Source organism: Centrocercus urophasianus, unplaced genomic scaffold (genome assembly GCF_019232065.1).
Source record: "Centrocercus urophasianus isolate 14NV4802_14NV808 unplaced genomic scaffold, USGS_Curo_1.0 seq_15, whole genome shotgun sequence".
In the NCBI taxonomy this organism is placed as follows: Eukaryota; Metazoa; Chordata; class Aves; order Galliformes; family Phasianidae; genus Centrocercus; species Centrocercus urophasianus.
Window position 1 is genome coordinate 37,861,590 of NW_024884697.1, and position 15,755 is coordinate 37,877,344.

General features: G+C 37.5%; 1 protein-coding gene across 1 annotated transcript in view; it reads left to right on the top strand.

Moving 5' to 3' along the window:
- The window catches only part of OTOGL (otogelin like), a 90,745-nt gene that overhangs the window by 4,576 nt on the left and 70,414 nt on the right, over window positions 1–15,755 (top strand). Inside the window, exons 5-14 of the mRNA XM_042815876.1 lie at window positions 648–746; window positions 1,406–1,560; window positions 4,632–4,753; window positions 7,474–7,679; window positions 10,447–10,574; window positions 11,159–11,265; window positions 13,611–13,717; window positions 14,414–14,539; window positions 15,236–15,344; window positions 15,592–15,638. Of these exons, the coding sequence (XP_042671810.1) occupies window positions 648–746; window positions 1,406–1,560; window positions 4,632–4,753; window positions 7,474–7,679; window positions 10,447–10,574; window positions 11,159–11,265; window positions 13,611–13,717; window positions 14,414–14,539; window positions 15,236–15,344; window positions 15,592–15,638 (1,206 nt within the window). The remainder of the gene's footprint in view (window positions 1–647; window positions 747–1,405; window positions 1,561–4,631; window positions 4,754–7,473; window positions 7,680–10,446; window positions 10,575–11,158; window positions 11,266–13,610; window positions 13,718–14,413; window positions 14,540–15,235; window positions 15,345–15,591; window positions 15,639–15,755) is intronic.

Consider the following 15,755-nt stretch of genomic DNA (forward strand, 5'->3'; position numbering starts at 1 on the left):
CTCAGTGAACAGTTAGTACACAGTGAGGTCTTAACTTCCAAACAGGCTATAAAACCCTTTAATTAAACTGCTTTTAGAAACAGTTACTAATTATAACACAAAACAAGCCGTTCCCATGTAATCTTAAATTTCTGACTTCAGTCACCTCTTCAGCAGAAATAACTTCATATAATTTTTTAGCATCTCCTGAGAATTATTTTTAACCAGTTTTGTCTCTGTAATATATTCTAGACTGTTAATAAGCTGAATATACCCTTTGCTGTAATGCCTAAGAGGGAGGAGCTGAACATATGTATGAGTTGTGCTGAACTTGGTCAATTAAAATAATCTTCATCCTGTGTATTTCTAGATCGGGAGGACTGGGATTTGGTTTCTTTACATGGGAACTTGACCTTTTGTTTGCTGGGAGGAGACTGACCTTTTGCTCCTTTGTTAGTGTACAAATCTCAGACTAGAAGAGGGAGAACTTTGTCTTTTAACCAAGGAACACAAAGTATAAAATTAAGTAACTGTTAAAAAGAAAGTCTTGTTGGTTATTTTTCTTAGCTAATATGGATGCTTATGATTTTAGAACAAACATCTAATGTGAGTCTCAACCTGTCTGAAAAATACTGTATCTACTAAAAGGCTGCTTTTCTTGCTGACAGGCTTGTGTGCTCAAAAGTGCCTTAATGGAGCTAGCTGCACAGAGGCAGGTGACTGTGATTGTCAGTTTTTTCAAGCTCAAGGAAGCAGGTGCCAAATTGGTAAGTCTGGGGCAGAAGCATTAATCAAGTTTTGTGTTCAAGTGATATATAAGGGGAAGGTTTTAAAAACAATATTGTCAACATAAATTTTGTGATTCCTTTATAGTAGCAGAACTTCATTCCACTAGAGGACAAGAGGACTGAAATTATACTAGGTGTTAGGGAAATGTGTAGAGCAACAGTACAAATGCCTAGGTTATAGCATCTAGACTATGAGGATTCACAGATACCATAACAGATAGATCACTGTCTAATGTATCAGCAGCAGGCCACTTTTTTTAGTTAACTGAGTAACTATACAATTGATAGAAAGATGGAGTGACTTACTGAAAATAACTGACTCATTAAATGTACTGTGGAATCTCTTATACCAAGAATCATCCCAGATATTCAGTAGTCCTTTGTGTTAAAATGTCATCTCTGAAGTGAACCCAACATTTCTGATGACTGTGTGGGACTAAAACTGCATTCTTATTTATTTATTTTTTTTTTAAATGTACTTTTATTCAAGTTAAAAAAATCAGGTTATCTTTCATCCTTGTTATTCCCTTTGTTCATAACTCTTATTTCCTTCCCAACCTTTTACTTCTGTAGGTATCTTTGCCACCTTTACATTTTTTATTACTGTACTTCTTTTAAACTCAGTGTGTTTTCTGCAGTTCCTAACAATGGTAAGGACCGAGATGGGATTTGCAAATCATGGGGACAGTATCATTTTGAAACGTTTGATGGCATCTACTACTACTTTCCGGGAAATTGCTCCTATATTTTTGCAAAAGACTGTGGTACTCCAGAACCACATTACACTGTTTGGGTAAGTGTATGGGAACTGCTGAGTCATGGCCTGAACCTCTGATTGATCACCTGAGGCGAGCCATGAGTCAGCCAGAGGAGCACAGCTGAAGGCAATTCACCTGTGCTGCCAGAAGGGGTGGAGCCAGGCTGCACCCCTCCTAGACCTATTGAAGAGCTGGCTACCAGGGGGGAAGGATCTCTTCTGGAGATCGCCTCTCTTGGTGTTTTGTGGTGAGCCCAGCCAAAGGGTAAGCTCTTCCACCTATTCTCCTTTTTGTTATCATTGTCTACTTTGCCTAACACTCTTGATTATATTGTGATTATAACATCTTGATATCTATTGATTATACAATTATATTGTGATTATAACATCTTGATATCTATTGATTATACAGGTAAGTATGTGAGCATATGTTAGAAATACATCCTGAGTATTCCTATATTTCATGAATAAAGTAACTAGAGAGAGAATAAACGGATCAAACTGCTGTGTTACACACAAAACTATGCTGCTGGAAAACGTCTGAGCACGTGTGCAGTAATGCAAAACACTGGTGAAATAATAATCAACGGAGTCAGTATATTAAAAATAGTGTTTCTTATTCCTTCTATGCTAAAAAAGGATCTCAGTTCTCTTCTCTCTGGGAAATCCCATGCAGCAAATTGGGTCTTAAAGCAGGCCTTGGAAGCTTCAATAAACTTCAGCTATCAGACTGCAGAACATACCGAATTGCTGAGTGAAGTGCAAACAGCTATCAGCTGCTTGGTGGCTGGGCAACCAAGTGTAGCAGACCCTGACTTGCAGCCACTGACTTGTTAAGATGGGAACTGCCTCCCCCAGCCAGTGGAAAAGTCTGTTCCCTTGGGGATTTGTGTTCTAATTTTGGCTTACCTCTGCGTCGTGCAGGGAAGTTTAACAGCTCAGAAGCCTTCATCCTGACCTATGTATGGGAGGCACTCTTTTAAGTTGTGGTTAATGATATAGAGCTCAGGGAGAATTAAAACCTATGCTACCTCTGAAGGAAGGTGATTGTGTGGAGAGGACATTAGCTCATTATTCTATTTTTTCTACAATTGTTGCTGATGTGATGCACTGGAACAGGTTACCCAAGGAGGTTGTGGATGCCCCATCCCTGGAGGCATTCAAGGCCAGGCTGGATGTGGCTCTGGGCAGCCTGGTCTAGTGTTGGCAACTCTGCACATGGCAGAGGTATTGAAACTAGATGATGATTGTGATTGTGATCCTTTTCAACCCGGACCATTCCATGATTATATTACAATCTAGAATCAATATTTTGGTAGATACCCAATGCTCTGGAAGGAGAGAAGCTACCACTGCTGGAATAAATGTCATATTTTTAAAAAACCTAAAGATGTTTAATCAGAAAAATCACAAGTAATGCTGAAGCATTACAGTCAGCTCCAATTGGGCTGTGGAGAGCAGAAAACCTTACCAAATGCTCACGTTATGGTCCTTCTGATTTTAAAAATCCACCTCTCTAGAGAAAAAGAGAGCAATTTTGATTTTCTTTGACTGTGTTTCTATCTTAGGGCAGGCTTACATAGAAACCATTTTTCAATACTAGCAACATTTACTATGACTTTAATTATGGCTTTCTTTATACATATGAAATCCTTAATGCTTTTACTGACTTAGTTTATTTCACTCAAAGAAACAGTAAATTTTTTATTTCCAGCATTTAGTGTCAGTGAGGGAGATTAGTTAGTGTATATGTAAGCACTGTATTTGTTTACCAATAGATCTTCTCTGTAAAAGTGAGAGTGCTGGTTTCTAATTACAGCCCCTATTACTATGCTGGCAAAATGTTTCACAGTTACTCATTTATTTCACTTCGCAGCACTGTCAAGAAAACCAACACCCATCCTTCTCCAAGAAAACTGTCACATAAGGTCATAGTAGTGTTTAACTTGTTAGCGCGTGTAAGTAGTCAGAATAAATCTGAGCCCACAGTTTTCATGTCCTGAAAGCACACCCTAGCCACAAAAACTGGAATATCTCTGGCAACAGGGATGTTCCTGCACTGCAGGAGCCATACTCTGCAATGCTGATGGCTGGGATTGCAATGGAATCCCAATTGCAAAGGTAGCATCCTTTTTGCCAAACTGTAAAAAAAATGCACGCTGGCATATCATGCCCGTTCCTAGGCCTGATAGTAAATTATTTTTTATTTGAGATCTATTTTATTGCCATAAAACTGTGGACCTGCAGAGATAATAACTGCATGGTTTTCATTTCTAGAAGCACACACCTGAGATCTATTTAACACCTTTCTCTAGTAATGGGCAGTCATGGAAGTCACATACTGCCTATAACAGTAAGCCACGCTATTTTGCAAATCTCTCTCTGGTTGAGTGCCACTTGCTGTGCTCAAACTAAGAAGCTGATGTGAGAGTCAAGCCAATACTCGGCTCTTGACCCTTTCTGTGTATGATGGGGACAGGCGGATTTCAGAAGAGCCTTCCTGTTTCCACTGATAGTCCTGGAAAACCGATGAAAAACAGGTTTTAACAATGCACTTAAGTTAGATGCCTGCAATAATCTCTGAGAGCATTCTCAAATCTCAACAAATCCTGAGTGGTTCAGTAAGGCATTCTGTAATTCAGCTGGTGCCAGTCTTGATTGGCAGGGAGAATGCAGGCTTTAGGCCGAGGTTTAGTATCCTTTAGTATCCCCTCCAGACCTGTAGAAACTAAGTTGTAGAGGTATCTCAGTGTGTATAACAAGCTCCTACATTGGCAGTGGTTAGCTAGCTTACTACAGAGTCTGTCTATGAAGTTCATCTATGCTATATACCTGAGTATTTCTTGCAGTGTTTAAGCCACTGACTTGTGATACTTTGTGCTGTTAAACAATTGCTCTATTTCTCAGCAGTACTGGTTAGTGCAAATTTCTAGTTTTGCATATTTTTGTAACTATGACCTTTTCATAATTTAAATATTTGTCTCTAAGGCTCTTTGGTGACTAATGTACAGAAAAGTAAATTATCATATGTGTGCTCATGAAAACTCGCATGAAATTATTGGTAACAAACATTTATTCTAACTGTGCATATGTTGTTCCCCTTGAAGGTTCATAACAGTCCTCACTGTCATGGTTCAGTATATTCTTGTCAGAGGTCAATCAGCTTGTTTTTTTCAAACCAAGAAGAAATAACTATTTCAGGACATGAAGTAAGAAAGGAAGGAAACAGGTAAGTGTTCTAATGGTCATTTAAAATGTTTTATTGCAGAAATTATGGAGTTCAAGAAGTGACTGCTTTTTATGTCAAACAGGGAACATAATTTGCTATGTATTTTTACTGATCCCTGGCTGCTCTGGATTGGGACTGACAAGAGTAGGAAGATGTAATAGTGTTCATAAAATATCTGAATGAACATTCACTCCCTACACAAACCTCCTGTTCAACTTCTCAGCTCAGATCTAGTGATTCACCACCCTGACTTTGTGCAGTTTGTCTGCATCAGACCATTTCAGCTTATCTCTGATGCATCCCGATACCATTTTGAACAAGGCGGTCATTATTTATGCTTTGTATGTGGCTATGCTTAATTAAACACATAACCTTATAGACAAGTCTGAATTAACTGAATAAAAGATCTTAAACCTCCTTTGCCCCTTCAGGGCAAATACTCCACAAAAATCTCTGAGGTACATCCAACATCCAATGTACTCTTTTTTTTTTTTTTTTTTAACTTTTTTTAAATAAAAAAAATGAGTACAAGACTATCATAAGTGTTTTTTTGCTGTTTGATAAAGTACAGCAAATTTCAAAGACTTAAGGTATTCTTTCATAATATGTTAGAAAGTATGTATTTGGATATAATTATGTTACAGACATTAGCATCTGAGGCTGATGACTATAATACTATCAGTCTGTTCATCCCACCAGAACTGCTTTTGGAAGATTAAGATTAAATCATGCTACAGTATTATTGTCCAGTGTTTTTTTTTTTTTGGACAAGGGAGGAGGGTGTCTGATGTAATCATCAAGCCACATGATGTTATTTGGAAGGTCATGATGGTTGGGTGAAGTCCATAGTGATTAGAGAAAAGACAATATAGCACCTATTTTTAAGAAGCGTTTAAAGGATGATCCAGGGAAGTCATCCTTACCTCTGTGCTGGCGATTGTGGAGAAGATCCTCCTGGAACCTATGCTAAGGCAGATGGAAGAGGGGGAGGTGATGTGGCATAATAGTATGGTTTCACCAAGTGCAGTTTGTGCCTGACCAACCTTGTCATTTTTTTATGATGGCATATCCGTGTCAATGGATAAAGGAAGAGCCAGAGATATCATCTATCTGGACTTCAGTATGGCCTTTGACATGGTAACCCATGTCTTTCTCTCCAAATATGTGGATTTGAAGAGTGGACTGTTCAGTGGACAAGGAACTGGTTGTGAGAGCATGCCAGCATGCCCAGAGAGTGGTGATCAATGGCTCACCAGATAGAGAATAGTAATAAGAGGTATCTCTCAGGGGTCTGTACTAGGACTGTTGCTCTTTAACATCTTGATACGCAACGGTGACAGTAGGATCGAGCATGCTCTCAGCAAGACTATGGATGATACTAAGCTGTGTGGTGCAGTCAACATGCCTGAGAGATGGAATGACATTCAGAGAGACCTAGACAGGCTTGAACAGTGGGTCCAGGTGAACCTCATGAGGTTCAACAAATCCAAATGCAAGGTCTTGCATCTGGATTGTGGCATCCCCACTATCACTATAAGCTGGGGGCTATAACAATAGAGCACAGCTCTGCCAAAAGGGATTTGGTGATACTGGTGGATGGCAAGCTAGACATGAGCCGATGATGTGTCCCTGCAGCCCAGAAAGCCACTCGTATCCTGGGCTGCATTAAAAGAAGTGTGGCCAGCAGGCTGAGGGAAATGATCCTTCCCCTCTTCTCTGTGCTGAGGAGACCTCACCTGGAGTACTGCATCCAGATGTGGAGCCCTTAGTACGGGAAAGATGTGGACCTGTTAGAGTGTGTTCAGAGGAGGGCCACAAAAATGATCCAAGAGATGGAACACTTCCCCTGTGAGGACAGTCTGAGAGAGCTGGGGCTGCTCAGTCTGGAGAAGAAAAGGCTCCAGGGAAACCTGAGAACAGCCTTTCAGTATCTAAAAGGGGTCTATAAGAAGGAAAGGGACAGACTCTAGCAGAGTCCGTTGTGATAGAATAAGGGGAAATGGTTTCAAATCAAAAGAGTGGAGATTTAGATTGAATGTAAGGAAAAAGTTTTCTATAGTAATGTTAGTGAGGCACTGGAACATGTTGCCCATGGAGGTGGTGGAAGCCCCCTCCTTGGAGACATTCATGGTCAGGCTGGATAGGGCTCTGATCAAACTAATCTACCTATAGAAGCTCCTGCTCATTTCAGAGGAGTTGGACTAGATGACCTTTAGGCATTCCTCACAACTAAAAAATTATATGACTTTCTGATATACAATTCTTGTTCATGAGCATCTTCTGTACTGCAAAATCCTCTATTTGCGTTCACCTACCTGATGATCGATCCTGTGCCCAGAACGACTGCTGATGCTCACCATACCAGGAGCTCTGATGGTAATGTCACAGAGCTGCTTATGCAAACCAGGATGCTCATGAAGTCACATATTCCTCTATGTGCCTGTGCTGAATTTTGAAAATGAAGATGAATTATTCTTTCAGACTTATAATTGGAACAACTGATACTTGTATACACCAGAAAAACATTCACTTGTAATGATCCATACAGACAAGCAAATAAGAACAGATGGCAAAGAATAGATGACAAAATACTGAAGTGGCTCTATAAACCTTGGGAAAAAAAGTGTGTAGAGAGTTAGATGATAATGTTTTATGTGTATTTTTCTACTACTAATCTTGTCTCATCTGTGATCTTTGAAGTAAGTTGTTTATTTTTCCAGATTAATGTTGCCACAGACAGTTGGAAATGTTTTCTTTGAGAGATTGGCTGACTATATTCTGGTGAAAACTACCTTCGGTTTTTCTCTTGCTTGGGATGGAAACTCTGGTATTTATATTAAGCTAACAGAAGATCATCATGGAAAACCTTGTGGCCTCTGTGGAAATTTTAATGGCGATAAATATGATGACTTGATACTGCAAAATAGTAAGTAAATGGCTTGGAAATACACCCTTACCTTGTGTAAGCAGCTCCATGTTCACCTAAAATCTTTTATGCAAGAAAAGACAGAGTCCTTATTTGAATAGAAAATAGAATATGTGCTCTATTCTTCACAGAATCATAGAGTCACCAAGGTTGGAAAAGACCTGTAAGATCATCCAGTCCAACCATTCACCAATGGTTCTCACTAAACCATATCCTTCAACACAATGTCCAAAATTGCAGTGAGGCTGGGGGCACGTTTAGGGAAAAAAAAATCCCAATTGAAGAAACTAGTTATATGTATGCTTAAGCCTTTTCTTGCTCAACAAAGTACTTGGTCTGTGTTTATCTTAACTGATGGAAGTGCCTTGAAATAATAAATAAATAAGCAAATGCTTGCGGTTTTCTGTAGGTTTAAGAATGGAGGAAAGAGTGAAAAAACAAAATATTAATATTTGGAAAAAACACCACACTGAGTCATTTGTTTACATTGCTGTCATAAAAATATGAGCTGAAATATTTACATTTAAAAGCACTTTCCAGAAAGTTCCTCATATCTCTCTGTTGGTATGTTGTATTTAGGGCCTCCTAATACCCTGTATGGTGAGTTGTCCAATGCTGTCTCATCTGAGGAAGAAGTGATTTACTAAGTTGGAAGAATATTCTGTAATCTGTGTAGTTCAAAATACTTCTACTCTCTAGAAACTTTTGTCCTACTCACAACCAATGTGAAGAAAGAGAAAACATAGGAATTCAGTCTGATAAGAAGAAAGATAGAACTATTTCATCATTGATTGCTGAGAGAATCAAATCCCATGACCCTACAGTTTATTAAGCCAAAAGTTTATCTCACTGTAACTTTTTTTCCCTTTTCTGTTTTGTTCCATTCATTACAGTTGATAGGCAGGTGTTCAAGACTTTGAATGAAGGAAGAAACATTTCTTCGCACTGTTTAAAAATCTGCCCAGTATTAATTCCTAGTATTTCTTCTGTCATGAAAGAAGTGTGTTCACTATTTCAAACCTTAATTGCTGCACACCAGAGTTTAATATGTTTAATAACTAGTTAAAAAAATGGTGATGAAAAATTGAATTCTGAAGAGGTAATGAACTCACACAAATTCTTTAAAAGTAATTATCTCAGCATTTTTAAATGTGTTCTCTGTTAGAAAAGACAAGTATGACATCTCTTTCTTCAATTTCAAAGCGACATGTTTTTTCCATTGTCATTTCTTTTGGTTCTTCTCTTTGTCAGAAATGACAGTATTATTGTAGAGTACAATCCAGATCACTGTGAATTATTTTAACCTTGAACCAGTTGTATGGTAACCTTTTTACCTGCGCAAATACAATGCTAGACGTTCTGCTATCTTCACATGAATAGATTAACTACATTAAAATTGCTTTTAAGCTGCAAGTTTTTTCTATATGTTTCAATTTCTCATTTGGGATGATGATTTGTCTCCCCTGACTATACTATTCCTACAGTAGTGTAAAGGAAATTCTTACATCTATCCTGAATCTCGCAGAGTCTGAATGCCCTGTTTTTGCATTGTCTTACATAACGAAGCTGTGGAGTCTCAATATCAAAGCACAGTTTAAAAAATAAATTTCTTTTCTGTTCCCTTCATCTTCATATTTCTATTGCTTTAATACATGGGACTGTATCTGTGAGTAAAACTATTTTAAGGACAGTGATTTTGTATAGTGGGATTTTTTTAAGACTTAGAATGTTTTTTTCAAGCCATGTCAAAATGAAAATAAAACTCTTTAATGTTTCTGCAGAACCAGGTTTGTATCAACAGGTTTACTTCTAGACAAAAAACAGACTATTAAGTTTGGGAAGGGTTTCAGAACTCTTCTGTCAGCAAAGGAGAAAAGTTTTAACTCTCCCTGGCTCTTAAGTGAACTAGATTGGTTTAGTTTTGTTTATTTGTGGATATCCAAGTACAAATATCTGATTATTGTGTTTTGGGACTTTCCACATTCCAGAGTGTCAAACTGTGTACATTTTGTGCTGAAAGAAGTTGAATTAAGTTTTGGATAATACTGTTCTATGAAGAAAAAAAGAAAAAAGCAACTAATTTCATTCCAATATTCTTCAATATTCTTTCTCTTAACCATGCATAGATAACAATTACATAGATATTAATTATTGTTCTTCAAAGTGGAGGCAGTAAACTCTCTCTAGCATACTTAAGAACATAGAGAAAATGTAATACATAGTTCTTGCTGCAAAAATATGGGAATTCTGGGTTTGTTCCTTTACCACAACCTTCTTGCATGTTCCTATGTGTCTGTTGCCATGACTTCCAATCGTGCATCTCATTCATTCATTCTCTCATCCCCATGCTGTTAGGAGAATTGGGCCAGTATTATGTTTGTCATAGGGGTTTTCTGCAGTAGGGGAAGAGAGTGAGATAGCAGTGCTAACTGACCACTGTGAAACATGATGCAAGTCTTAAATTGTTTTAAAGAGATGTTTTTTTCTAAACGTTCAGTGTGTTAAAGTAGTTTTTATTTGTATGTTTGTTGTAAAAGTGTCATTAATTGTATTTAAAAAGAATATTTGCCCCATATATATACCTATGTAATTTTTCATCTACATGTGGTATAATATATTGCCTAATGTTAAAAAGTCTAAACTCTACGTACTCTATACGTATCAATATCTGAAGTAATGTATGTGTTTAAAAACATTCAGAAATTTCCAAGACCTCTTTGTAGCTTGTGCTGACAGTCTTTTTTCTGGTTCTCTTATCACACAGGAGGTGAATATACAGAAGACATTGCTGAATTTGCAAACAGCTGGACTGTGCAAATCTCAGATGATGCAGCTTGTGTACCTACTGCCTTAGATTTTTCCAGTCCTTGCTCAGCTAATGCAGAATCCACTGAGGTAAATTAATCATGTAGTAATTATTATTATTATTCTTTTAAATCTTCTCTGCCTAGTGATGGTACAAGAATGTAGTAATATAAACCATATAGAAAAAAAGCTCAACTGCATTGAGGCTTTGAGAAGATTCAGGTCAGGGCTGTTGCTGGGGAATGTCTGAAGATCTTCAGTTTAGCTTGAAAGTACAAACATTCCAGTAGGATGTGCCAAGTGGTAAAGGTCTGCTTCATTGCTGCATTACTCACTTTCCAGTTCTGGCATCTTACAGCTCATTATGTAGGAAATGATGAGATATTGCAGAAGTACCATGCTCAGCTCCAGGATTGACCCTAAATAATTTTTTGGTCAGTTTGCAATCTGCCATGCCAGGTAGGTTGGGAGCAGCATGTGATCAGGCCTCTGTAGTTAGAGAGGACAAATTTTAGGAAGAATAGTAGAGGACACATAATAAATGGAGACTTGAGATTCTCAAGCTTTAATGGGAGTATGAAGGACCCTAGATTAGATCAACAAAGCTAAAAATAATTATGCTTGTTCAGAATCTATTTTCTAACTGTTGTTTACTGGTTTTCCTTAATGCACAGGATATATTCTTCAAGTGCCAAATACTCCTACAATTTCCTTTCCTCAGCTGTCATGAGAGCATAGATCCATATTCTTATATTTCTAGCTGTATGAATGATCTTTGCAGGTAAGAATGGAGTTCTTGTTTCCTTTTTTTGATGCATGAAATGAATGCTTCCTTTTCTAAGGCAAGAACTGAGCAGTACTGAGTGAAGTTAGTAGGAACTAAAAGAATTCAAAATGGAGGAGATGGTGTTTCTCTCAATGGGTGCTTTACTGTGGAACTAGAGGACACGTAACCTGTGCTTCAAGTTTGATTGCTAGATATTTACATGAATTCAAGGAAAGACTAGACAAACACGTGCGAGAGAAATTCATGGAAAATCACTAATGACAAAAGGTAGTTGCTAGTCACATGCACACACAGAATACTACATCTGGAAGCTCTGAGCAAAAAATACATGATTAGGACAATACTGAAAGGAAATATCAGTGATGCTGGAGGAGTAGAAACATTTCCTCCATAGAGACTGTTTTTCTGATAAAAATATAGTAGAACAAGCATCATCATTCAAACATGTAGATTTTTTTCAAGACTGTTTTATTTATATAAATTCAGAGATGTAAAAAGAAAATCAGCTCTCACTGGTTTTGGTGGGAGTTGCACATCCTCAGTTGCTGGGGTTGTATGTAAACTGCTGTTTTTCTCTTAGCCCCGGACTCTTTATTTATTTACCAGTCTTTCACAGTAAACAGATGCTTCAGAGAGTAATGGAACAGAAAACTGAGCAATGTATTGCTTCTTTTTTAAAAAAGTCTTATGACTGAGAGGCAATTGTCGTAAATAACAGGATTTGTATCAGGTACTATTATAACCTTCTCAGAGCATCATCAGTTTAATCAAAAGCATACAGAAAGGTTCACAAGACTAAAAGCAAGAATCACTCAGTAGCATCCATTACAACTTGTTAGTTCATTTTCAATGAATTTTGAGTTTTCTGTTTTGCCATCGAGTGAGTGTAGAAGAATTTGAGTTTGTAAGCAAGTTCTCAAAGTGTTTCTTCTGCATTTGGTGCTCTGTACGTTAATTCAACTAAGAAAAGAGCTGAGCTGCCTCTGCATAGTGTCAGTGTAACTCAGGAGCTTATTGTGCCTTTCCCTCAGTCAGAAGAAGAATAATGAAAAGCAAATTTTAAGATGTGATATTTAATTTATGTCATGGTATTAAGGAGTAAAAAAAGTGTATTGAGAAGCAAACTTTCAAGCGTCATACTGAGCCGTATTACAGCATTAAGGAGGTTTTGATTTTTGTTGAAATGCATGTGTGTGCTGAATATGAATTGTGTGAATGTTAAAAACCTTGAAGGAAGTTTCTGTGTCTGAGAACCTAATTAATTTAGGCTTACTTTGCTTATAAGAGGTCTCTTCTTGTGGCTTAATGTCAGTTTATAAAGGGGGGCCATTTTATATGCCAAGTATTCTTTGTATTAAGACCCATTTAATTGGATTAGATAAAGAGAATTGGGAGAAACTGTGATCACTGTAACAAAGAATATAGTGGTGTTTGATTTGGTAACAGATGTGATGAAAGCAGAATACAAATACCATTTAATATGTTTTCAAGACCGTTAATTTGGAAGCTTGATCTTTTTTGCTGAAAGACAAACTCAGCTAATCTGTGCTGCTAGTACTTATAATAGAAATGTCTTATTATGACTGGTTCATTTGGGCATCAAGTCCTTCATGGAGAGTGATAGGAGTTGTTGGGTTTTCACATTAAAAACTGGTAGTGTTTTGCATTATGTAACTTGCATCTGGGTAAAATCTGAGGTTACTAAATACTGATGAATATCTCTCTACTTGACTCTGGCAGAAATGCATTATCCAGCTTCTTCTGTATAGATTAATGTAGAGATAATGGCTTTGCTCAAGATTGCACTATAACTCTCTGAACTTGTCTACAGTATTTGATAGATAATGCTTCTGATGCTAAGCAACTAACCAACAGGGTTCTCCTCACCTAAGTTCAAGGACTAAGTTTGAATTAGAAACTTGAGCTTGATAAGGGACATTTGGTCCAAGTATCAGCATAGGTGGCAGTTTCCATACCAAAAGGACCTTGAAGATCATGTAGTTCCAACCTCCTGGCCGGGACACCTCTTTCTAGATCATGTTGCTCAAAAGCCCATCCAGCCTGGCCTTGAACATCTCAGGTGTGGGAGCACCCACAACCTCTCTGGACAATTGTTCAGCTGCATTCTTGAACTGTAATGTTGAACTCCATTGTTGCCTTTCTGGGCAACTGTTGAATTGTACTGTTGAACTGTCCATTGTCTTCATGACAAGGTTATGTTTCACCATCCTCTTGGACAGCAGCATCAGGTGAGTGAAGTATTCTGAGCAGACTCCTGTGGCATTGATTTGTAGGTGGGATTTAAGTTTTGTGATTACTCCCTTGTTTTATCATTTCAGGGTGGATGATGATGAAACATACTGCAGAGCGGTGACAGAGTATGCTAGAGCATGCTCCCATGCTGGGTCCCCTGTGCGAGACTGGAGGGATGATTTTCCTGCTTGTAGTAAGACTCTTTAGCAAAGCATAGTGTATGACCTTTGAAATACCACCAGATGTCCTTTTCAAGTAATTCCATCTTAACAACATTTGTTGCGATAGGACTCAAACCTTATACTGAAGTAGATCAGCCAGCTTCATTATTAATGGAGAACAAAGAAGTCAATGACTTGCTTGAGGTTTATTTTAATTCTATTGTGATCTCATGTAGATACATACAAAATTCATGTTTGTGCAGATTGCTTGGAACTTCATGTAAGTTGATCATATTTCACAGGGAAGAAAAAACATCTGTGGAGGTCTGATATCATCACTGTTTCCAGCTGGCCTTTCAGCCTCTACCAGCTTTATAACAGAATGAACAAAGGGAATGCAACTCCTTCTCGTCGTCACTGCTGCCTATCAATTGTAGTTCACGGAACTTTGAACTAGTTGAGATATGAGCACGCATTGTTTCCCCTGTTACAGGAACTATGAACTTGTAGTGGAGAGGTGATAGAAGAATTTGATAAACAGACTTGAATACTGATGAGAGATTCACTGCAGTTCATCAGTTGCAGCCTCTCCAACAATCCATTGTACCTAAACTGGATAATCACCTACATCTGAAGTGTTGCACAACTATTTATTTAATGAGATAAGACTTTTCCAGTATGGAAAGAGAAATTGCACTAATGCACAATGTGATGTGCTCTTTTTCTAGCTGAGAAGTGTGAAGACAGCTTTGTACACCGTGATTGTATCAGTTGTTGTCCACCAACTTGCACCTTTGAAAAAGATTGTCTTGGTAGCAACCTATACTGCTTAGATGGATGTTACTGTCCAGATGGTGAGTACTGTTAATTTTCTGTGAAAAATATTTGTAAAGTTAATATCCAGCATTGTAATAAAGTTGTCTAAATAAACTATACTTAAAGTTAAAAGCCAGAAAATATGAATAATTTAGTTGTTTCTGTTTTTGCTATTCTAACTGTGATTCTGTCTTTTATTGTGTTCTGAATATTTACGGAGAATATTATGGCATAGAATAAAATACCAGTTAAAATTTAGAGCCATCACTAATGCTGTCTACAATGATGCATAGCATAGGTTTAATCAACTTTATTAGAATTATTCCTGAAGCAAATGAGGTTTTGTTTGAACAGAATGTATCGTATACTCTATTCAAGAAAGCTTCCTGCGATCTATACTAAATGAAAATTAGGGACTGGTCAATGAACAGTCTGATTATGGAAGGGCTAGTATTATATGATATCAAAACCTTTTAGGTTTTGGGTCTGTAGAATTTTACATACTTTAGGGAAACATTTTTCAGAAAGCAACCTTTCAAAAGGAAATCTGCTCTGAGAAGGCTTAAGCATTTAATGTTCTGAGCATTCTGCAATCACTAGGTGACTCTTTATACTAGTCCCCAGTTGCCTTCTGACAGATTTGAATGTTTGAATAAGATGGGGCAACAACAAGAACACTGAGTCCATTTACTTTTTTTTTTTTTTATCTCATGTGTTAACTTCCCCCCCAATAGGTCTCATTATGGAAAATGGAACTTGCATCTCCGTGTCAAATTGTCCTTGTATTTATCATGGAACTGCCTTCCCTGTAGGCACAAAAATTGAGCAAGAATGTAGTAATTGGTATGTGACAGCCTCACGTATGTGCTTCCTCTATCTATGACTGCTCCGTGTAGTTAGTTTAACATCACAGTTGTGCTCAAATTTCAAAGAATAGTTAGTACTTACACTTTATGGTCTGGGCTTTGTGTATCATCAAAAAACAGTTCTACAGAAACAGTGGATTCAATATCTATTAATTAGTGCATAGCTCCTATTTTGATAAATATTGGAACACTGAATTTCTGTATTTTGTGATTTTTCTTTTTAGTGTTTGTACTGGTGGCATTTGGAACTGTACTGATCATGATTGCCCAGGTATCTGTATTTCATGATTTCTTTCCTCAGTGAACACAAGGGATAAACTTTTCCAAATACAACAGACTCAAATGTAATCCAAGGGTTTGGGATGCAATTTTAAGAAGAAAGATTTAG